Source organism: Xyrauchen texanus, chromosome 28 (genome assembly GCF_025860055.1).
Source record: "Xyrauchen texanus isolate HMW12.3.18 chromosome 28, RBS_HiC_50CHRs, whole genome shotgun sequence".
Taxonomy (NCBI): Eukaryota; Metazoa; Chordata; class Actinopteri; order Cypriniformes; family Catostomidae; genus Xyrauchen; species Xyrauchen texanus.
Window position 1 is genome coordinate 4,732,092 of NC_068303.1, and position 24,386 is coordinate 4,756,477.

The 24,386-nt window shown below is 36.9% G+C and overlaps 1 protein-coding gene across 2 annotated transcripts; it reads left to right on the plus strand.

Annotated features, from left to right (window-relative positions):
• The first annotated feature begins 896 nt into the window (after positions 1–896).
• On the plus strand, positions 897–16,017 carry gpatch2 (G patch domain containing 2). Of its 2 annotated transcripts, none has more exons than XM_052095827.1 (10): positions 897–1,024; positions 1,942–2,646; positions 3,843–3,907; positions 4,206–4,379; positions 5,515–5,561; positions 7,024–7,082; positions 7,172–7,205; positions 7,873–7,937; positions 11,238–11,326; positions 13,564–16,017. In XM_052095827.1, the coding sequence occupies exons 1-10, from the start codon at positions 975–977 to the stop codon at positions 13,734–13,736; spliced, it is 1,461 nt and encodes a 486-aa protein (XP_051951787.1). In that variant the 5' UTR covers positions 897–974; the 3' UTR covers positions 13,737–16,017. The 2 variants fall into 2 exon arrangements, with proteins under 2 accessions (XP_051951787.1, XP_051951788.1); XM_052095828.1 differs by having other exon boundaries at positions 1,942–2,643.
• The last annotated feature ends 8,369 nt before the right edge of the window (positions 16,018–24,386 follow it).

Below are 24,386 nucleotides of genomic sequence, written 5' to 3' on the forward strand. Positions count from 1 at the left end.
TTAGGCCGCATGTTGTATGGCACACTGGCTGATAAATGACCAAAATCACCAGCAGTGTTAGGTAAGAACAAACAAAATAAAATGATTACTGGGCGAGAACAATAACAAAGAGGCTTATAAATATACATATAATTAATATTTTTTAAATTAGGTTGCTGCTAATAAGTACCACATGTAACCAAAATCATGAAGGCACTGAAAAAAAAATTATAAAATGTTTTGGCATCGTTCTAACCATCAAGAAAGGTGCTAGAGAAATATAGAAATATAGCTACAGAATAAGAATAAGAAACTTGACTTGATTAGATTTTGTTAGTGTAAGACTGAACATAATTAAATAATAATTTGTGTTAAATTAGTAATAGATTAAATGGAGCAGATATTCAACATAACAGATGAAGAGAGACACTTCACGTTCCCATGTGAGATTAAACTATTATGAAGTAATTATTAAATTATTATTTGTATTCACTTACACCTGTTTATGTTTTGTGTGTGTTTTAATGACGTTTGCCTTACGGTATTATTATTTATTTATTTTTTTAATGAAAAGTAGAATTAAAACTTCCTTTCACTTTTACATACAGATAAAACTATTAAACTTTACTCGTTTGTTAAAATCATAGGGTTAAAATGCTCCACCATGAGGACGCTTGTGTCAAAGGTCACTGACACAAGTTAGATCAATGGAGATTTTCGAATCAGAGAAGCTAAAGAAGAAGAATTTTAAGCAATTATTTAAGATATGTATTTATTTATTTATTAGACTTTTTATATTCAGTTAATATTATTTATTGAGTTTCGAGAACGACTTTTATTTTGTTTGCCTACTTTGTTTTCGTCAGCGGAAGCGTGTCTTTTATTAGTTGTAGTCCGTTTCCGCCGAGTCAGTCGGCGTTGTTGTTGAGGCGCTATGGTGTGTAAGCTCGGCCTCGATCTTTTCCCGTGAGTTTCTGTCGCGTTCTGCGGGTTTCATGTTCCGTGCCACCGAGATCAAGAGCTTCGGTAAAGCGGGAACCAGCTGGTATGTGTTTTACGGCGGGATTTGATGTGTGATGCTGTCGGTTTGCTCTGTGTTAGATGTTTGTGGATCTGACCTGATCACAGTCACAATAAAATACCATGATATTATCTTGTAGTTTTTGACACGGGACCACGGTATTCTTTGAAGGATTTTGGTATACTGTTTAAAAACCATGGTATATGAATAATAATAATAATAATAATAACCATTCATTAGAAAGATATATGTCAAAGTACTATGGTATTACCAACTCTAAGACCATCACAGTATTGTTTTTGTTGGGCAGGGCTTGATTAATCCATCGATCCATCGTCCGATTCAGTTTATTGGTAACCCTTACAAAAAAGTACCATGGTACTATGACCATAATGTTGCTTTGGACTTTATCATGACGGTAATACCATAGTAAGTACCTTGGAGTATCTTGTAAATACTGTAGTATTTGTATGGGATAGTCTGCATACATATTATATAATAAAAACACTTTTGGTTTTTGATTAGGAGCACTGTTGAAATGTCAATTCTCACAAGAATGGTTCACCCAAAAATGAAAGTTCAGTCATTATTTACTCTCATGTTGTTCCAAACTAAAAATGACATGTTAGGAGATGCACTGTTCACATTAATTGTATGAAAAAAATGGGGATGTACCGATATTGTGCACAATGTAATTGTACTCACGCTTGTAAAAATACTCCGATACCATCTGGCCAGTGTTGGTGTAATGCCTTACTAAGTAATTAATTCCTGTAATTAAATTACTTTTTCATTGGAAAAAGTAAAGTAAGGGATTACTCTTAATTTTTCAGTAATTTAATTACTAGTGTGATTATTAAACCGCAAAAGCTGCAATTTAACGAGCTAAATATAGAGTTTGAATGTCCTTCAATTGTCCTTCTAATGTTCCTTCTAATCAGGCACTTTCAGAGGACGATGGATGAGCTGGTCCATGATCTGGTGTCTGCTCTGGAGGAGAGTTCCGAACAAGCCCGCGGCGGCTTCGGTGATGGTGGCGATCACGCCCTGGCCGTCGGTTGCCTGCTGAAACGACAGGCGCGCAAGCGCCGTGGCCGGAAACGGCGGTCCGACAACCCTCACCCGCCATGGGACACCTGCCACCTGAGCGAAGGATCCGAATCCAGCTTGGAGGAGCAGAAAGACTACCGGTCCTCCACGACAGCAGGGGGCGCTCACACCCGCGACAGCGATAGCGACGAGCAGCTGGGCGCGAAACGGCGTACGCCGCTCACCGCGGACTCCGGCAGGGGGAAGAGACCGCTTTGGATGGAGGATTTGAGCGGAGCGGACGTTTTAGGAACGTGTAGTTTACGGAGACGTCGGAAAGTCAAGCGCATGGCTGTTGATCCGCCACTAGATGTCGCCACCATGCTGGCGCCTCCCAGACCGTCCGGAGTGGGTGGCAGCAGGGAGTTTCTGGAGGGGAAAGGAGGTGAAGCGGGCAAAAGCAGGGTGAAGAAAAGGAAGTATACAGCACAGAGACTCGCACAAGATGCGGCGGATGAAGGCGTGGTGGTGGAGAGCGAGGAGGCGGGACAGGCGCCCAAAGACAAGATGGAATTTGAGGAGCATAAGGGCTCAGATGAGGAGATGAGTGACAGGTGGTTAGTGATCTTTTCTCTTTTTGTTTCTCTGTCCATCAAATCACAATTAGATCATTTTCTTGACATATTTTAGATCCTCATACAATTTTATAGCTATTTCACAGCGACTTGAAACAAGCCGTCAAACTCATTGGAATAATACTGGAAAATATGAATAAGTCATCATAAGTCTTAAAAAGTTAAGTACATGTATGAGTCACCCCTGACTCAAAATAAATTTTTGTATTTTGCCTAAATGAGGTTTTTGCATTGTGCAAATTAGGCACCGACGTATAGTTTAAATTGTAGAGTAATTAGAAATCATTATAATATTTGTTGTACTGCTTTTAATTAATGCTGATTTAAAGGAAGGATCCGAATGGGTTGAAAATGTGCCTAATTGTCATGAAAATAATCACAGCGAAAAAATATTTTTCCTTAAATAGCCAGACTGTATTTATGGAAGCCCATTTCCACCACTTAAAAACAATTGTGCTTTTAGTAAGTCAAAATTATGATATAAAGTATTAATTTTGGAATACTAAGTCATAATTATGAGATGGGTTTATATATCATAAAAAAAAATTTATCTCAATATTTTAACTTTTAATCTAAAAATTGTGACTATTTTATGAATTCGATTTTTAATCTCATAATTAAGATTTTTAAATCTCATTATGACTTTTTTATCATAAAGATATTACTTTTTATCTCATAATTTTGACTTTTTAATCTCATGATTATGTTTTTTAATCATAAAATGATGACTAATTTTGATATACCAAAGCACTTTTTATGTTATGGAAATGAACTTCCATATATATTTATTGGACCATATATATATATATATATATATATATATATATATATATATATATATATATATATATATATATATAAGAAATAAAATATGGTCCTAAAATTATGTATTATGAATATACCATGTACAAAATATTATTAAATTACAATTACAATTATACTATTAAAAAAATGATTAAAATGTATATTGTAATATAATAATATATTTAAATGTATCTATCTTTAAATGTAATTAATAATGATCCTTTCACTAATTTTGATTTTAAAATATAATTTAATAGTTTTTCTTGGGGTAATATATAAAAATAAAAAATAGTTTTGTGACATTCTCTCCTTATACTTAAGACAAATGGCTTAAAACATCTGTTGTGTCTGTGTGTGTGTGTGTGTGATAACAGCGAGACCAGCAGTGTAAGTAACAGCAGTGATGGGGGTCTGTACACTAACGACGAGGGAAGGCAAGGTATGTATGCATAATCATGTATTTCATTATCAAGTCAAGTCAAAGTTTATTGATATTGCAGCACATTTAAAAACAACTGCCGATGAGCCAAAGTAAAAAAAAAAAAAGGAGAGAGAAAAATAGAGATATGAGATGTAATAGGAAGAACAAATATCAAATATCATAGTATTTCTAAAAATAAAAAGGTACAATGGATTATGTAATTATGAAATTCATAATGAACGTACCGTATATCTGTAGAATGAAAGGACAGATCTGAATATTTCCAGCATGGTTATTAGTGTTGCTTGTTTTTTAGGCGATGATGAGCAGAGCGATTGGTTCTATGAGGGCGAGCCGGGTGGGGCTTGTGGAATTGCGGGCGTTGTGCCGTGGTGGGAGAGAGATTCTAATGAGCTTGACCTCAATGACCCCGTATTCAACAGCATACTCACTGGAGCATTCCCAATAATGTCACAGGGATCTCAAAGAGGTTAGTGCTCACACAATGACTATAATACCATGAGAATCTGAGTGCTGCAGTTCACATGTTTGTCCACCAGAGGACAGTGCTGTACAACGTATAATGGAGAGCAGATGTCCAATAGACAATCAAACCATTACAAAAGCCTGGAGTGCAGATGTCTTCCATACTAATCCAAAGTAACTAAACTATATATTGCCCAGGGGTTGATTTTAAACAGATTTAATATTTTTTCTTTTTGTTATATGATGGTCTCTTAAAAACTGAAATGGAGAGTTTTTACCAGGACTTCATAATTCATTTTTGTTTCTTAAAAAATGCCTTTTATATAGTTTGTCTTGTTTTAGCCTTTTCCCAGACACTTTCAAAATTAAACTATTAAAATCCATTCTTAAAATATAAATTATTTCATGTTTAAAACAGATAAACTAAGATGGAAATAAATATAAAACCATTTCAATATTTAGCTAACACACATGTGCTAAAGCACATAACTGGTAATCAGAAGGTCGCTGGTTTGATGCCCACAGCCACCACCATTGTGTCCTTGAGCAAGGCACCTAACTCCAGGTTGCTCCGGGGCAATTGCCCCTGTAATAAGTGTACTGTACTCTGCTCTGTACTGTAAGTCGCTTTGGATAAAAACGTCTGTCAAATGCGTAAATGTAAATGTATTGTGTGAAAACTGTTTCAGTCAATTTTACAAAATTTTACAACTGTCCCAGTCCACAGTTGTGGCATCATTTCCACCACACCAAACAATGTGGTCCCTAGTTTTTAATAAAGTTAGTGTACCTGTTAACCAAGTGGACAAAAATGTCAGTGAAGAGCATGCTTGAGATTAAATATGAAAGTGATGTTTGAAGAAAACAAAGTAAAAAACAAGATAAATATGCTCACATGTGTATTATGTGTATTTAGGATACATAATATGTATCCTAAATACAAGGTACATATGAAATTTGCCTCAGCTGGATAAATTTGCCTAATTTATGCCACAGAATTCTATTAAACACAGTACAGAATTGGAGTTGCACAGTAACTATAAGGCCATGGCTCTGATATAGAAAGTAAGTTATTAAGAGAAAAAAGTTAGTAGGCTGCCCTTCACACATATCTCTAACCCTATCTCTCGGTCTTTCAGGGTTTCAAGCACGGCTCGCGCGGCAGGCCTGTCTTCAGCAGTCGCAGGTATGTGTGTGGGTCTGAAATATGAACCCACTTTCATATTTTAAGGCATAGTTCACCCAAAAATGAAAATTCTCTCATCATTTATTCATCCTCATGCCATCTCTTCAGCAGAACACAAACGAAGATTTTTAGAAGAATATCTCGGCTTCTGTAGGTCCATACAATGCAAGTGAATGGTGACCAAAAAGCACAAAAAAGGCAAGTAATCCATTTGACTCCAGTGGATTAATCCATGTCTTCTGAAGTGATATAATTGGTTATGGGTGAGAACAGACCAAAATACAATTCCTTGTTTCACTGTACAGCTTGCCATTGCAGTCTCCAGGCACGATCATGATTTCAAGCTCGATTACACTTTCTAGCACCTACCGCTAGGAAGTTTAACTGAGCTTGAATTCATGATCGCCAAGGATGCTACTGATGCCAAGATTTATAGTAAAAAAGGAGTTATGTTTTGGTGTGTTCTCACCCAAAACCAATTATATCACTTCAGAAGACATGGATTAAACCACTAGAGTCTGATGGATTACTTTTATGCTGCCTTTTTGTGCTTTTTGAAGACCCTTTAACCGTATTCAATTGTATTGTTTGGACCTACAGAGCTGAAAATCTTTATTTGTGTTCTGCAAAACACAGATAAGCCCCTTTCACACACAAAGACAAAGATCCCCCATTTAGCCATAACAGACTGTAGGGCCAAGTGCTGTTAGCGAGCACCTATGAAGGCCGGAACGGTACACGAGGGGTTGCGTGGCAAGCACCACGCCCGACCGCCTTTGTCTCCCCAGTGGCGATGTTTTACACACTGCACCAGGTACTCCTTTTAGGCTGAGTCGACCTAGGGGAGGCCCGGGACCAGTCACTGGTGGTGTAATCGTCACTGGTGTTGGCCATGAGCGGGAATCGAACTCTGGTCGCGCGCTAACCGCTACACTACCGCTCCGCAATATTTACCAGTTAAGGCAACCCAACGATTTTCCTGTCATTTACCTGGTTGCATGTGTGAAAGGGGTTAGTCATTCACATCTGGAATGGCATAAGGGTGACTAAATGACCCTTTAACCTTAAGTATTAAATGTCGATATTGAACCCCACCATTTGCGCTACAAATATTTTTAGATTTGTAGATATTTTGAGCAATTATATCTCAAATTATGTAGCTTTTTTAGGAGCTGTGTGCTATTTACAATTTGCACCTAGTGGACGACGAAACAGGCAATAAGATCCCATAGACTTGCATTGAAGAAGAGTCCCGAGCCATATCTAGTGACCAGAATATCATAGAGACTTGGGGGTGGGCTCTTTTGACTTGGACCAATAAGTAACCACCACCTAGTAACCACATAGCAACACCCTGACAGCCACTCAGAATGAGTTTTGCACAGGCAAGCAGCGCTCATGTTTTCCTTCAGTAAATGTAAAAAATGTATGTATACATGATACTTTCTTTCTCTTAACACAGGGAGCCTCTCAGGGAATTGTTCCCAACAGACTATCCAGATTATCTCAGGATCCTCACGAGTAAGTGCTGTTTTGCTTACATGTGTTTGTACAGCTCAACATCAGACTTGATTTAAAAGTTGATTTACAGTATTTGTTCTCCTCTACAGCTCGTGGTTCAGTGCTGGGACAAGAAGAGACCAAGTAAGATAACAAGAAGACATGTAGTCTCTTACATGTAGTAAGGGGTTGATTGTTATTGGTTGTTCAATGGCCAATTCTGATACAGTATTTTTAAACATCACTGTGGCGATTATAATGTTGATTATATAATTAATGATAGCAAATGAGATCTACACAATTGCTGAAATGAACAGGAGAGTGGTGGTGGTGGTGTAGTGGGCTAAAGCACTACACCTAGCTTTAGCACTACACATGGGCTAAAGCGCATAACCGTTAATCAGAAGGTTGCTGGTTCGATCCCCACAGCCACCACCATTGTGTCCTTGAGCAAGGCACTTAACTCCAGGTTGCTCTGGGGGGATTGTCCCTGTAATAAGTGCACTGTAATAAGCGTCTGCCAAATGCATAAATGTAAACGCTTACATTACACAGTATTTAGGTTATTTAAAATATGCGAAAATAAAAAATGTGCTTTGTCTATGCCGAAAATCCTAAATGGCCAAAAATTGGTCGGTTTATAGGCCATACTCCGTATATATCACTACACTCTGTTAATGTATTTCTGTCTCTTTAGATAAATATTTTTTTGTATTGCCTTTATGTCAAAGATTAAGGCTTGAATGCATGTATTAAACTGCACATCTATGATTCTGATGTGGAAGTGATTTACACATTTATTTATGTTCAGTTGCTTTGGGATTCCCGTAGCGACAGAAGCCACAGGAAAAGCTGCTCTTTAAAGACTGCCAGCAGGTAATGTACATGTGTGTGTATGTGTTGTTCATTAGAGATGTGCAAAACTACATATGTTGTAAATTTAATAATAGTTGACAAATCGTTCTTAAGGAAGCCCTGTATAATTAGTCTGGTTTCAGGTTGAACTCTGACCCTCTACGGACATGTTTTTTAAAGGAATGTTCCGGGTTCAATACAAGTTAAGCTTAGTTGACAGCAGTCGTGGCTTATTGTTGATTACAACAAAAAAATAATTTTGACATCCCTCCTATTGCATTCGTGTGATTTTTGGCTTGGGAGAGGTAGATAATACGTTTTTAATATCACATTGTTTTTAGTACCGGAAACCAAATTTGGGACCTTGTCAAGAATATCAAAATGCACATAATAATTTTTTTTTCAGATTTTTAAATAAAGTTGTTTAAGAGATATAACTATTAAAATAATTTTTACATGTTATGCATTCACGGGTCAATTTTGACCCAGGCATCAATTGTGGCTTTACACCTGATATTATGTAGATTTTTTTTACATCTATAGATTCATTCATATAAACATTTCCGTTACATTTCACATGCTCTCTCGCACACTTTATCTCTCACTGGACTGTATCTTGTTTACAAACATGCACACACACACACACACACACACACACACACACACACACACACACACACACACACACACACATTCCTTTACAAAGCAAACAAGACAGATGTAACAAACTTAACAAATAAACTGTCTAAATGGGGTGTGGCGAGAGCAAAATGTCATGCACATATTAGTCTAAATAGGGCTTGAAAAAATAAATCATATTTTACTCTGCAGCCATCTGATGATGAACCAGCTTACAGCAAAACTCACGCATCAACAATCGACAGTTCATGCAACTAAATAGAATAGATTTTGCTTTTGTCTTTGTGTTTTCTTGGACAGTTTCAAATGCCATTGTAGAAATTTAGTATTCAAATCTGGCCATGATTACTTTAATCAATGAGTGAAAGTGTTAAATAACAGGACGGTTACTGAGTTTAAGCGAGTAGTATTCAGCTGGTCATCTGATTCAAACATGGCCGCCCCCATGTGCGGACCCTCTCCACATAGAATAAAACCACTTTTATAACCAAGTATTATTGTTATGTATTTGAGTTGAAATGATTATGTTGGTTTCATAATGTTTGACCACCAAGTTGGATTGAGCAGTTATGAGTAATAGGAAATTCATTAAAATTACTAGTAATTCTCACATTAGATGTTAATATTAATTTTATATTATGTTTATATATATATATATATTCTGGCACCAAAAGTTTGGAATACTGTACAGATTTTGCTCTTAAGGAAAGATATTGGTACTTTTATTCAGCAAAGTGGCATTCAACTGATCACAATGTATAGTCAGGACAATAATAATGTGAACAATTACTATTACAATTTGAAAAAAAGTTTCAGAACTTCTTAAACTACTTCAAAGAGTTCTCATCAAAAAATCCTCCATGTGCAGCAATGACAGTTTTGCAGATCCTTGCCATTCTAGCGGTCAGTTTGTCCAGATACTCAGGTGACCTTTCACCCCACACTTCCTGCAGCACTTTACATAGTCTTGTCGGGCACTTCTCACGCACCTTACAGTCTAGCTGATCCCACAAAAGCTCAATGGGGTTTAGATCCATAACACTCTTTTCCAATTATCTGTTGTCCAATGTCTGTGTTTATTTGCCCACTCAAACCTTTTCTTTTTCAGTTTCAAAAGTGATGCACCCAAGAGTCTTCTCTTTACTTTTGCACATGAAACTGGTGTTGAGCAGGTAGAATTCAATGACGCCGTCAGCGGAGGACATGTGAGGTGTCTGTTTCTCAAACTAGAGACTCTGATGTACTTATCCTCTTGTTTAGTTGTACATCTGGTCTTCCACATCTCTTTCTGTCCTTGTTAGAGCCAGTTGTCCTTTATCTTTGAGACTGTAGTGTACACCTTTGTATGAAATCTTTTTTTTTTTTTTTTGGCAATTTCAAGCACTGTATAGCTTTCATTCCTAAAACAACGATTGACTGATTAGTTTCTAGAGAAAGCTGTTTCTTTTTTGCCATTTCTGACCTAATATTGACCTTAAGACATGCCAGTCTATTGCATACTGTGACAACTCAAAAACAAACACAAAGACAATGTTAAGTTTCATTTAATGAACCAAATTGCTTTCAGCTGTGTTTGATATAATGGCAAGGGATTTTCTAGTACCACATTATCAATTTAGCATGATTACTCAAGGATAAGGTGTTGGAGTGATGGCTGCTGTCTAGATTTCATCAAAAATATGTGATCAGTTGAATGCCACTTTGGTGAAAGTACCAATTTCCTTCCAAACCATCAAAATCTGTACATTATTCCAAACATTTGGCCAACAGCGTATATCAAATTCCACAGAAATGTTGATAAAAAAAAAATGTCTTCATGCGTATCACAGTGCTGTTTTTAAATATCAAAGAATTTCTAAATTTTATCATAAAAAAATTAAAAAAGCCTATTAATTAATAACGTTTATATTTTTCAGTTAACATGCTGAAAATAGCAATCTACTTTTTACATGTATGAACAGTTAAGAACCTATAATGACTTGGGGTTTAGTTTTAGATGAAAACCATCGGGATATGAATTATAAGCTTGAATTCCACCGCGTCAAAAATACCCGTGAATTGAAAAGGTGGACAAAAAAATAGCAAAAAAAGCACAATGAGTTTATGTGAAGCACTTACAATTGAAGTGAATGGGGCCAATCCGTAAACGTTTATATTCTCAAGTATTTTCAAAAGTATAGCTATACAATGTAAACAATATGTGTTAACATGATTTTAGTGTGATAAAATTGCTTTCTAACCTTTTCTGTGTAGTTATATCCAATTTCACAACTTCGTTGCCATGATGACGTAATGCGGTAAACCCTAAAATGACCATAAAAACTTGGTTTAAACAACTTTACAGCTCAAAAACTACACAAGTTTTAACAGAAGAATTAATGTAAGTGCTTTTATAAAATTAAAAGCTTCATATTTCTGCCTTTTTAAACCCTCAAAAAATTGTCCCCATTCACTTCCATTGTAAGTGCCTCACTGAAACCTTGATTTTAGCTTCTTATTAATATAAGAAAGGACGGATGAGTCTAACAACATTTTTTAGATCAGCATTATGCCACGAATGCTGTCAATTGATCTTAACATGTTTTGAACCCGGAATATTCCTTTTAAGGTTTAGATGAGAAGCATGAAATGTGATTTTTGTGAGATTCATCCTGGTGTATTTGTGGGTGTGTGCGCAAACAGACAGACGAGTGGTCACCTTGGTTCTTTATGTACTGGAGATATAAAGAGACGACGAAAAGCTGCACCGGTAGCAGCCCCTTCAGCCTCAGGTAACACACACACACACACACACACACTCTTATATCATAGTAAACAATTGTGAGATCTTCATAAATGTTTGTATGTAGGGACACCAGACTCACATGCTGAATAAATGTAAAACATGCCTTTTTTTTTAAGCTTGAATGACTTGTGAAAAAGGGCATCATTAGGTTGATAGTGAGGCTTGTAGCCGTGGTAACCGTAAACTCGATGGTGGTCATGTGACAGGATTGGCAGTCATGAGGCAGATTAGTGTTGATCTCATTTCCTCATTAGAGTCCATCATTTCCTGCCCTGATCTGTGACGCCAGTGGCCCCCAGGGGCCAGAAGTTCACTCAGCTCAAATTCCACATTTCTCAGAAAACTATTCAGAGTTCATGAGCACCTGGAAACACGAGAAAGAAGATCTGGAAGACGAGAGTAGAATCACAGTCGGATTCATTTATGAGACGTTCACTGTAACTAGGCCCAATTTGATTTCCTTAGTCTTGTCTTTTTTTTATTTGTCGTAACTACGTCGTAAACAATAGAATGCTAATTTTGGTAACATGATTTTTATAGATGTATTATCAACATAACATCTATTACAACAAAACTCTTCTGTGAATGTGTATCTTTAACTACACATTGTTATAAGCAGTCATGTTAGTGAGTGAATCGTATATTAATTCATATATAATATATTAATTCAGTAACTGCTCAGATTCAGCAAGAAATGTTTTCAGATTAATATTTGACAACCCCTGCATTAAAGGAATATTCCATGTTCAAGTTCAGCTAAATCAACAGCAATTGTGGCATAATGTTGAATACTACAAAAAAGTATTTTGACTTGCCCCTCCTTTTCTTTAAAAAAGCCAGAATTTGGGTTACAGTGAGACACTTACAATGGAAGTGGATGGGGCCAATCCGGAAACGTTTTAATACTCACTTTTTTAAAAGTATAGGCACAAGACGTAAACAATATGCGCTTGACGCATAATGATTTTACTGTGATAAAATCACTAAACTTCACATAGAAAAGTTTATCTAATTTTACAACTTTGTTGCCATGACAATGTAATGCTAACAAACCCTAAAGTGACTAAAAATGTCAATTTAACCAACTTTATAGCTCAAATAATACATGAGTTTTGTGAGTTTTAATAGAGCAATTAATGTAAGGGCTTTTATTAAATTATAAGCTTCACATTTCTGTCTTTTAAACCCTCCAAGATTTGGCCCCATTCACTTCCAATTTAATGCATCAATGTAAACCAGATTTTCCCTTTTTTTAAAGAAAAGGAGGGGCGAGACAAAATACATTTTTGTGGTAATCAACATTATGCCACAAATGCCGTCGATTGAGCTTAACTTGTATTGAACCCAGAATATTTCTTTAAAAGAGCAGCCTCTGAAAAGTAATTTGTTTGTAATCTGATTTGGTACTGCCAGACAACACAATAGAAACACACATTGTCTATTTACTGACTTTGTTTTATTCTGTGGCACTCTGTCTATTTTTTTAATGGAAGTCAAGTAAAAAAGAATAAATGATTAATTTATGAATTTAAAAAAAATATATAAACATGAATAAACCAATTTATAAATGTAAAAATAAATAGATACATTTAAATGTATTGAATTCATGTTTAAAAATGTAATTATATCTAACAATGGAATTATGCATTAATAAATCATTTATTTAATGCACGTTTAAAATCTAAGTATATGTAAGAATAAAATTGTATATTGATAAATAATTTTTAAATGCACCTTTTAAATTGTGTTTAAAACAACATTTGCTAATTTCTTTTTCCATTTTATAATTGAGTTTAAAAACAAAATGCCATTGGACGGTTGACGTGTGGGAACAACCAGTCAACTTTCAACTCTGTAAATAGATTAAATAATTATAATTATTGTTTTTATAATTTAGTCCTTAATTCAGCGCCATAAACTATCAAACAGTGTGAGGAAAAATGTTAACCTAAAATCTTGATGTTGAAATCATGGACAATTGGATAGGTTATGTGTGTTAGCATGTGTTTCAACTAACCTTGTGCACAGTTTTTTTTGTATTTAATTGTATTTTTGTGTTCATAAATGCATTTCAGGCTTCAATACCAAGGTTCAACTAAAGATCTTCTGTTCTGAACTCTCTTTCAACTCATCAAATCCATTACAAGAATCAATTAGCTAAACCACTAAATGCAGATTACCCCTCTCTCTGTCTTTTTCATTCTCTCTGTCTTTCTCTCTCAGGTGTGGTGGCGGCTGAGTGCGCTCCTCCGCTCCCCGAGTCAAATGTGGGAAACCGTATGCTGCAAAGTATGGGTTGGACCCCAGGGTCGGGTCTGGGTCCTGACGGCAGAGGAATCACAGAGCCCATTCGAGCGTCTCAGAGGCCGAAGGGAGCCGGACTGGGCTTTAACTGAGCTCCACCTGAAAACAAAGAGAGAAACTCGCACTGAGACCCAGGGCCTCTCTCTCCCCATTAAACTCGCCTTTAACGGCAGCCAGCCAGCAGAGGGCAGCACTGGGGTCAGATAACTTGAGATGGACAGAATGTATGAATGAAAGTAAAGACCAGCACAGAGGAGGACTGACTAGAGCTGCCTCACTGCCAAACACACACACACACACACACACACACACCGATTCATTTCAACACAGCCGTTAAAGCTCACCAGATATGCAACCATGTGTTAGTTGCTTTAATTTTTAAAGATCATTATATTCAAGAAAATTAATTTGGCATTTTTATTAATATTCCATTATTTTTCTCTCAAAATAGTGGAGTAGAAATGTTAAGAAAATGAAGCGCATTTTACACCCAAAAACATCTTGTTGCTATGATGGAAAATCTGTTATGATTATAATAAGACCAACTCATTTGCATCACTGTAATACAAATTGTCACAATGATTTTTTTTTTATTATTAAAAATAAGCTGAAATTAAATTCAGTGCTTCAAATACAAGTATGATTATGCATTTTTACAATTGTGTTTTACAAATTCACTTTACAATTGAATATATATTTAGTATTCACATTACAGTAATGGGAATTTGTGCTTAAAATATTGGCCTAAAAATGATGTCACAATGAAAACAAATATAATGGTTTAAAATAGGCTTCATTTTCTTTATGGAAAATTTTCATTTATAATTTTTTACTATATATATATATTATAATGTTTTGTTCAATTATTGTGGAATTATGGCCAGGACATGTTCTTGACATGTTTCATTAGATACAACCAGTAATTCATTCATACATTATAACAAACAAACAGCCAAACATCAGCACTCAGAGGATACCAGCTAAAATTAGCATTGTTTTAGGTTTAATTTTTTTTAATAATTTTTAGAATATTTTAAATATTCATTTTCAATTCAGAAAGTCTTGTAAATGTGTTTTAGCCAATTAGATCAGTCTAAATTATCCTGTGTCTCCTGTATTCATTTGATATTTGATTAAGAAATGTTTTTTATTATTATTATTACATTAGATATTTCATATAATATTATATATTATTTCCAGATGTGGGTCCTGTTTTTCTAAATGTTTGTGCAGATAGGTTGCACTAATAATGAAATTAGTTTTGATCATTTTTCCTGCCGCATGCACTCTCATGAAAACCGTTCTGCGTGTATTATATGCTGAAATTGTGCAGATTGAGTTGAGCATGAATAGTTCACCCAGAAATGAAAAGTAATTTACTCACCCTCATACAGGTTTAGAACAACATGAGGGTGAGTAAATGATCACAGAATAATTTAATGATGACATTCATGACTCTTTCCGTGGCCCTCATAGGGGTTTTGGGGTTAATTCCGTATTAGTTACAGTGTGTTAAGCTGGTTTTTGCCTCACAATTTGAAATTCTGTGAAATGCTTGTATTTCTGGGCAGAGTTTGAGTAGTGAATAGGATCAATGGACTGAATTGGCTTAATTAAAAGGGAATTAACCATTCAGCACGATAACACACTTACTGACGATTGTCAGCTCTGGTTGTCACAGATGATTTGTAAAGGTGTAGATCATGGCATTGTTTGGTAAACACTTTAATGCCTCTTATCAGCAATCCCAGATATCCGGAGATACTTCTAACTCCCAGATAATCAGAGATACTTCTAACTCTTAGCATTAGGTGTGGAGAGACAGGAAGTGTCGTTAGAGCACTTCCTGTCTGGCATATGGTTTGTGCAGTGCTGCCATTTAAAGGGATAGTTCACTCAAAAATTTAAATTCTGTCATCGATAATTCACCTTCATGTTGTTCCAAACTTGTGTGGCTTTCTTCCTCTGAAATGAGATGTTTGGCAGAATGTTATGGACTGACATTCTCAGTCACCATTCACTTTCATTGCATCTTTGTTTTCCATACAATAAAAGTGAACTAAGACAAGCATTCTGCCTAACATCTCCTCTTGTCTTCCAGGGAAGAGATAAACTCAATGTATTTTCATTTAGTGTTTATTAACCCTTTAATATGTTGTAAATGTTGTTTGCACTATGATGTTAGAAATTAGGATTTTAGCATGTCAGTTTGTCTGTTCATGATCTTTACGACACACCAACTAAATAAACATGCCATAAACATGCCGACTTTTGGAGTATTTTGAGAACAAGGATGTGGTTTCTGTACGAATGTTATGAAGTCAAGGTGACATACTGTTCATGTACTATAGATCGGTATTAAAGTATTCTCTGCTCAAGGTCGAACCTTTGGATTTTTTCCATATCCATCCATCTGTATGAATGGCACAGTCATCTCAATCTAACTGCTTTAAAGGAAGTCTAATAATTTCAGAGAGAGCCATCTGATGGCAGTCCTATTCATTGCAATGGCACACTGTTCTGGAAATGTTTTTTAGCCAATCACCTGAGCCGTAAATGCCATCTGATGTCATCACACAAGAAAAGCACATTCATGTATTTCACTGGTCAACATGATCAAACGGGAAGTCGACATGTTGCTACCGATTGTTCCGGAACCCTGACATCAACCCATATTCTGCCGAGTTATTGACAAGCGGCATCACACATTTACATCAATTCAGAAGTGTTTATCTTTTCCTCTGCCGCTACTGAGCAGCCTCTAAGACACAGATTCTGGTCCTGTGGTTACCATTGATGTAATCGCATTCAAATAAGCAATGATGAACGTTTGCATTTTAACTATATTGTCAATCAATTACATTTTTCAATTGCGATAATAATAATGCATAATGTTTCGTAGTTAATCGCTATTAATCACAGATTTTGAAAGTGCAGATATTTGACATATATACTTTTTCTGTCAAAATTGATTTATTTCCATTTTAGGAAAGAAAAAAAACACAATATGTAACAATATAATTCTTTATTAACATTTTCCATGCAAAACCTTCCACAATATAAAGAAAGAAATGCACTAAAATAGCACCAATTCAAGTAACATTGCACGTTTTCCCAAAGTCTAAATGGGAGTTTGACTAATTGAAAGAACTAGTCTCCACATAGGTTGCATTTTCATTGCAATGGGCATTCAATCTTTTAAACTCTCATCATCCACAATCCCAATATGAATCTGCTGGTAGTCTGTGGCTATCCGCTTTGTTACAGCAATAATAAAGCTGCGTTCATGATTCACTTCAGGGCGGCAACGCCAGCGTCAAGCACCGCTTTGAACTCCACTTGAATAGCGCTTGCAGACAAAAACATCTCATTGATGTTTAAGACTTGACGTGATTATGTGGTAATTAAAAGGTTATTTACTTAGATAAAAATACTTGATTCTTGTTTTGTACAAAAATAGCATAAAGAGCTCCTTTCTCCGTAACTTAATCACACTCACTGAATCACTGCTGTGTGTGTTGTGAAGTGTGTGTGGTGTAATGACTCTGGGCGGACACATCGCAAAAGATCTGCCCTTCCAACCAGTTTTTTTGCAGGTTAATGCTGTATTAACAGTAAATGCGTTAATCACGATTAAGAAAAATGAACGTGTTAAACTTTAAGAAATCGCATGCATTAACATGTTAATTTTTACAGCTCTCATTTTTACTCCACTGGTTAGCTTTAGGGTTGGGGGTTGTGGGTAGAGTTAATAAAATATGCATTCCTGTTGACTGTATTAAATGTTAAACAACTAAAAGCAACTCACTTTTGGTGGCACTCTGTGGAGATTTCAGCTTACATGCACCCATATGTTCAACAACACTTTCAGCTTTAGCCACTGGGGGGCAGTGGTTCTAATTTCAGTAATCACAAAATGATTTCAGCTGTAGAAATTTCGACCTACTGTAACCAAATTCATTTATTTCGTCACAATACACAGCTACTTTTTAATGGCTATCAGTGGGAGAAAAAGTTGAGAGAGAAAAGATTTTCAGAGGGAAATTTTTATTCAGTAAATGACTTTTTTTTTGTCTGTTTTGGAAAAATGTCTTTTTCAGTCTGGCTTACTCGCACAAAGCCGGATTTTGTATTGTTTCCGAAGACTTCGCTACTGTAATTAACCTTTTTTTTTTTTATACATTCTGGAATAGGGAGAGTGGGTTAAATTGAGACAATTTTACATATGATGTCTTGTCCGATACAAGGAAAAATTAGATGGGTAAAATAAAGTGGTAGTTTAGGGGTAAGTTGCTCCTAGTCAGTGGGCGAGCCATCTGAGGGTAAACTGACCGATGAAATTTTTCCAGGTGTAGCCTACACTGAAAAAAATTCCACAAATGATTATTTATCTAGAATTTCGAATCTAATAATCTACTGACATATTAATTATACAGGTGAAACTCGAAAAATTAGAATATCGTGCAAAAGTTCATTAATTTCACTAATTCAACTTAAAAGGTGAAACTAATATATTATATAGACTCATTACAAGCAAAGTAAGATATTTCAAGCCTTTATTTGATATAATTTTGATGATTATGGCTTACAGCTTATGAAAACCCCAAATTCAGAATCTCAGAAAATTAGAATATTGTGAAAAGGTTCAGTATTGTAGGCTCAAAGTGTCCCACTCTAATCAGCTAAACACCTGCAAAGGGTTCCTGAGCCTTTAAATGGTCTCTCAGTCTGGTTCAGTTGAATTCACAATCATGGGGAAGACTGCTGACCTGACAGTTGTGCAGAAAACCATCATTGACACCCTCCACAAGGAGGGAAAGCCTCAAAAGGTAATTGCAAAAGAAGTTGGATGTTCTCAAAGTGCTGTATCAAAGCACATTAATAGAAAGTTAAGTGGAAGGGAAAAGTGTGGAAGAAAAAGGTGCACAAGCAGCAGGGATGACCGTAGCCTGGAGAGGATTGTCAGGAAAAGGCCATTCAAATGTGTGGGGAGCTTCACAAGGAGTGGACTGAGGCTGGAGTTACTGCATCAAGAGCCACCACACACAGACGGGTCCTGGACATGGGCTTCAAATGTCAAACGTCTTACCTGGGCTAAAGAAAAAAAGAACTGGTCTGTTGCTCAGTGGTCCAAAGTCCTCTTTTCTGATGAGAGCAAATTTTGCATCTCATTTGGAAACCAAGGTCCCAGAGTCTGGAGGAAGAATGGAGAGGCACACAATCCAAGATGCTTGAAGTCCAGTGTGAAGTTTCCACAGTCTGTGTTGGTTTGGGGAGCCATGGCATCGGCTGGTGTTGGTCCACTGTGCTTTATTAAGTCCAGAGTCAACGCAGCCGTCTACCGGGACATTTTAGAGCACTTCATGCTTCCTTCAGCAGACAAGCTTTATGGAGATGCTGACTTCATTTTCCAGCAGGACTTGGCACCTGCCCACACTGCCAAAAGTACCAAAACCTGGTTCAATGACCATGGTATTACTGTGCTTGATTGGCCAGCAAACTCGCCTGACCTGAACCCCATAGAGAATCTATGGGGCATTGCTAAGAGAAAGATGAGAGACATGAGACCAAACAATGCAGAAGAGCTGAAGGCCGCTATTGAAGCATCTTGGTCTTCCATAACACCTCAGCAGTGCCACAGGCTGATAGCATCCATGCCACGCCGCATTGAGGCAGTAATTAATGCAAAAGGGGCCCAAACCAAGTACTGAGTACATATGCATGATTATACTTTTCAGAGGGCCGACATTTCTGTATTTAAAATCCTTTTTTTATTGATTTCATGTAATATTCTAATTTTCTGAGATTCTGAATTTGGGGTTTTCATAAGCTGTAAGCCATAATCATCAAAATTATATCAAATAAAGGCTTGAAATATCTTACTTTGCTTGTAATGAGTCTATATAATATATTAGTTTCACCTTTTAAGTTGAATTACTGAAATTAATGAACTTTTGCACGATATTCTAATTTTTCGAGTTTCACCTGTAATCTCCTATTTTACTCTTGTTTCCTTTATATTGTTATTGCATATTAATGGTGGAACGATTTGGATCAATCACACAAAAAAACAAGAGCTAATTTCTTTAGATTTTCTTTTACAAACATTAGAAACAGAACAGTTATTGAATATAAATATATAGCTATAATAAAATCTTTGGCGAAAACAAAAAACTCCTTAAGGTCCTTTTATAATTGCAAACATTATAAACAGAACAGTTTGTTATTAAAAAAATTTGTTTAAGCAAAAAACAGGTTCATCTTTCCCCAGACTTTCGGTGTATTTTGCCCCATTGTGACGATTATGGAAAAGCACCTAGCTTCAGTGCTAATATTGTGCTAATCAAACCATGTGTGTACACCGAATATACACCATTATACATATGTCATTTGTACCTGAATAAATTTGCTGTTGCACAAAAATCAGTAAACCTCAAATGTAAAATAAATTACTTGGGCCAGCAAAAAACACACTTTGCATAAAAACATTCTCCTCTTTCTGCTAGTATGGCAGGTCAGTTCTGCTAATGGCCGGTTCCTCATATGACGGTGAACGTGGTGACTTTTTAAATCAATAACATCTTTAGTGAGAGAGTATGATTCTAAATTGACATATTTAATAATGAAAAATGTATTACAATGTTGATTTTCTTCAGGGTATTTCTGCAGTAATTATTTCAAATTGTGTGTGTTTGTTGTGAGGACTGTGTCAGTGGACCGATCAATACTCTTATCAGTATTCTCATCAGTACAGCTCATCTCTGGAGTAATTAATACTGTGTGCAATCTAGCAGACGATTATACAAACACACTGCCAGTCTTTCCATCTTTTTCAGCAGAAATTTATTGGGACACCAGTTTGTACCCTATTCATGGAAAGTTTAATTACTGTCTCTCTCTCTTTGTCTTTGACTTGCGTTTGAGAAAGTTAGATGAGATTGTCTCAATCAGAGGAAATCCAGTGTGTAATCCTGATCAGCACATCACTTTGAGACTCTGTGACGTAACGCTCATTAACAAGGTTACAACTCGTACAAATAAACACACATCTAGATCATTCTGAGACACTTCAGAAATGACACTAATTATGGTGAAACATTTGGAAAGTCCCCAGTTGAACATTCTCCAATAGAGGGACGTATCATGAGAAAATATCAAACATTTGCTTTTGGACAAGAAAACTATCTTACTATTTGCTGAATAATGCACAGTGTACACTGTATACTACCAACTATTGTTTAAAATTAGTAAGTGAAACCATAGTCATTTTTCCATGCCAAATACTTTTAACAATAGTGTGCTGAATTTGGGTCAAGTCAAGTCAAGTCAAGTGGTTTTTATTGTTGTTTCAACCATATACAGTTAGTACAGTACACAGCAAAACGAGACAACGTTCCTCCAGGACCATGGTGCTACATAAAAACAACAAAGGACCAACACAGGACCACATGAGACAACACAACGAAATAAAATACCTATATATAAAAAAAAAAAAAAAAAAAAACCTACATATACCTATATAAAGTGCACGTGCAAACATATGCAAAAAGTACAGGACAGTACAACAAATGTCTGACAATGAACAGGACAATAGACAGTGCAGCGCCGACCAGTACTCAGTAGTGCAAAAAGATGACAGTTTCTAAAAATGTAAACATAACATACTATGAGATAATGTTCTATGCACATAGCAGTTATTGAGGTAGCAGACAGTTATAAAGCGACAGTAATTAAAGTGCAACTCAGGACACGTGTGTGTCAAACCAGTCTCTGAGTATTGAGGAGTCTGATGGCTTGGGGAAGAAGCTGTTACACAGTCTGGCCGTGAGGGCCCGAATGCTTCGGTACCTCTTGCCAGACGGGAGGAGGGTAAAGAGTTTGTGTGAGGGGTGTGTGGGGTCGTCCACAATGCTGGTTGCTTTGCGGATACAGTGTTTTTTGTAAATGTCTTTGATGGAGGGAAGAGAGACCCCAATGATCTTCTCAGCTGTCCTCACTATCCTCTGCAGGGCTTTGCGGTCCGAAACGGTGCAAGTCCCAAACCAGGCAGTGATGCAGCTTGCTCAGGATGCTCTCAATAGTCCCTCTATAGAATGTAGTGAGGATGGGGGTTTGGAGATGTGCTTTCCTCAGCCTTCGAAGAAAGTAGAGACGCTGCTGGGCTTTCTTGGTGATAGAGCTGGTGTTGAGGGACCAGGTGAGGTTCTCCGCCAAGTGAACACCAAGGAATTTGGTGCTTTTGACGATCTCCACAGAGGAGCCGTCGATGTTCAGCGGAGTGTGTTCACCTTGTGCTCTCCTAAAGTCAACAACCATCTCTTTTGTTTTGTCGACATTCAGGTCACCTGATCTCATCATGAAGCACATGAAGTCTTGAAAAATATTTTAAAATGCTTTAAAAACTGTGGATTTTCGTCTCGATCAGCCCGACACGACAACACTGGCTCAATCAATAACATGGGTTTGCGGGTCCAATGGGCGACTGTGAAGTGTCATAATTTTTGCAATAGAGTGCAACATTGCCGTCCACATTTTTGGCCGTCTTGGTTCCGGAAGTATTTTTCCCATTCATTTTTTCCATAGGGATTTCAAAAATCTTCCATTGTAGAGTTCATAAAGCTCTCAGTGAATCACATTACAAACTTTTGTATTCCAAGCAAAAAAGGTACAAGACTGTGTACTTAATGTCTTTAATTCAGCTTGGTCTCATGAAATTAACGTGACAATGTCAGCATTTTTGCAAACCAAAATTTCGTGCTTCATTACATGTTTGACTGCAGTTTCCTAGTGAAATGTCCAGCGGGGGGCACCAAAAGCGAATGAAATGATGCTGTAATCAGACAAGGTTTTTAAGGTGAATCTTAGATGTATGTTTTACCTCCCTAACCTAAAACTTTATCTTTAACCTAAACCTAAACAATCATTTATTAAAAGATAAATTAGAGATGAACAAAACAGACATTCTTACCCTTAATCAACGCCTAAACGTAACCGATAGTGTCATAAATGTAAAGGAGAGGTAAACAAAGCAAACATATTTATTCTAAACCATTTATCATAATATAGCAGTATGTGAGTAATAGAGCAGAAAATACGTGTTTAAAAAGTCCTAAACAGCCATTGTAGTCGTGATTTGTGTGAAAATGAATAAAATGCGCAGTTGTTGTAGCACCTCAAGTGTTCATTTTGCTTTCACAGGAAACTCTTTTTTTTATATATATAATTTTTATTTATATTTATCTCTATTTTGTTATAGTAAAATTCTTTCTATGAGACTGGGTTGCAGCCTTTAATGAGGGAATTAACTACAATCTCATGAAGCATTGCAAATGACGTAATTGAATTAACAATTATGGAAAAATATAAAACTATTGATTTCAAGTTGTTGATTATACAATCAAATGTAAATTACTAAATATTCAGAATGTCCTGATCCTGCCTATTTCGTCCTGTTTTATTCTTGCATTGGCAGGATTGTGACACTTTCCCCCGCCCATCTCTCAGGTTGTCCCATGTGCTGATGTTTCTCTCACCCTTGTGTTTCTCACAGGTGCTGCACCTGTATCCAATCTCCTGTTACTCTATTTATTCTCTCCTTTGTCTCATCTTCCCTGCCAGATTGTATTGTTTTGATCCCAGTCTAGTCATGTTGTTCCTGTGAATTACAGCTACCCCAGTCGGTTTGTTTCGTGTTGTTCTTATTACCCCTAGTTGGTTTGATTTTCTGTTTTATTGTTCTCTTGTTTTATTTTTATGAGTGTTTTGTTTGTAGTTGTTTTGATTATTTTTTAAATAAAACTCCATCATTGCCATCCTGCATCTTGGGTCTGTCCTGACATCCGTGACAGAACGATCTGGCCAACTGTGGACCCAGCGGAGGCACAATGGGCATTTTATTGAACTCCATCCCTTGAGGAATCGGTCTCTTAGAGCCTCACCCGGTTGCCCGGCCCTCGGGCCTGCTTTCAGCACGGTCACCCCGTCTACGTTTTTACTGAGGAGTTGGCCCGAAGCGGCCTCCGGGAAGGGTAAGAAATGAGACCGTCCTCAAGCTTATTTTTGTGGCAGGTCTGGACTAGCCCATCCATCCAGAGGAGTGGAGTACGATTTTTCACTTGCCCTTTTGGTATCTGGTGGACACCTCCGCTGGTTGGCGGAGATGGAACGTCTGCTGCGGGGGCGACGGCTGTTCCCACTGCCGACTGCCATCATTGCCATCCTGCATCTTGGGTCTTTCCTCAAATCCGTGACACAGATATATGCAAATATATGAGTAGTTTGAGAGTGTAGGAAGACCAACTTGATTGCGTCATTTACGGTGCGTCATCTGAGTGGGCGGTCGCCGCAGAGCACTTTTGCTGTGCTTTGTTTGCTGCAATTCTCTGATTGGTTGAGCTTCTCCATTCAGGATCATTGGTAATGTAGTTCTTCACCAGGAATTCCACATTAAACACTATTTTTTACAAAATTAAGGGGGCTTTCACACTAGCACTTTTGGTGCGCACCCCGGTTCGAATTACGTCAGAGTTCGGTTCGTTTGGATGATGTGAACGTTGTCTTCCGAACTCGGGTGCGCACCCGTGAACCGTACTCGGGTCCGCTTAAAAAGGTGGTCTGGGGTACGGTTCATGTGAACTCCAGTACGGTTCGCTGCTGATATGAATGCAATCGAACCAAACCGCGGAAGTGAACCGCTATTGATGACGTATAATGTGGTCGTCAGTCTCACGCGTCACTTTCAA

What these genes read in the sequence shown, in the direction of transcription:
- gpatch2 (XM_052095827.1), top strand. Translation starts at nt 975, where the DNA reads ATGTTCCGTGCCACCGAGATCAAGAGCTTCGGTAAAGCGGGAACCAGC. An exon ending in GTCACAGGGATCTCAAAGAG is followed by an intron (nt 4,380 to 5,514) that starts GTTAGTGCTCAC and finishes TCGGTCTTTCAG; the next exon opens with GGTTTCAAGCACGGCTCGCG. An exon ending in CTGGGACAAGAAGAGACCAA is followed by an intron (nt 7,206 to 7,872) that starts GTAAGATAACAA and finishes ATTTATGTTCAG; the next exon opens with TTGCTTTGGGATTCCCGTAG.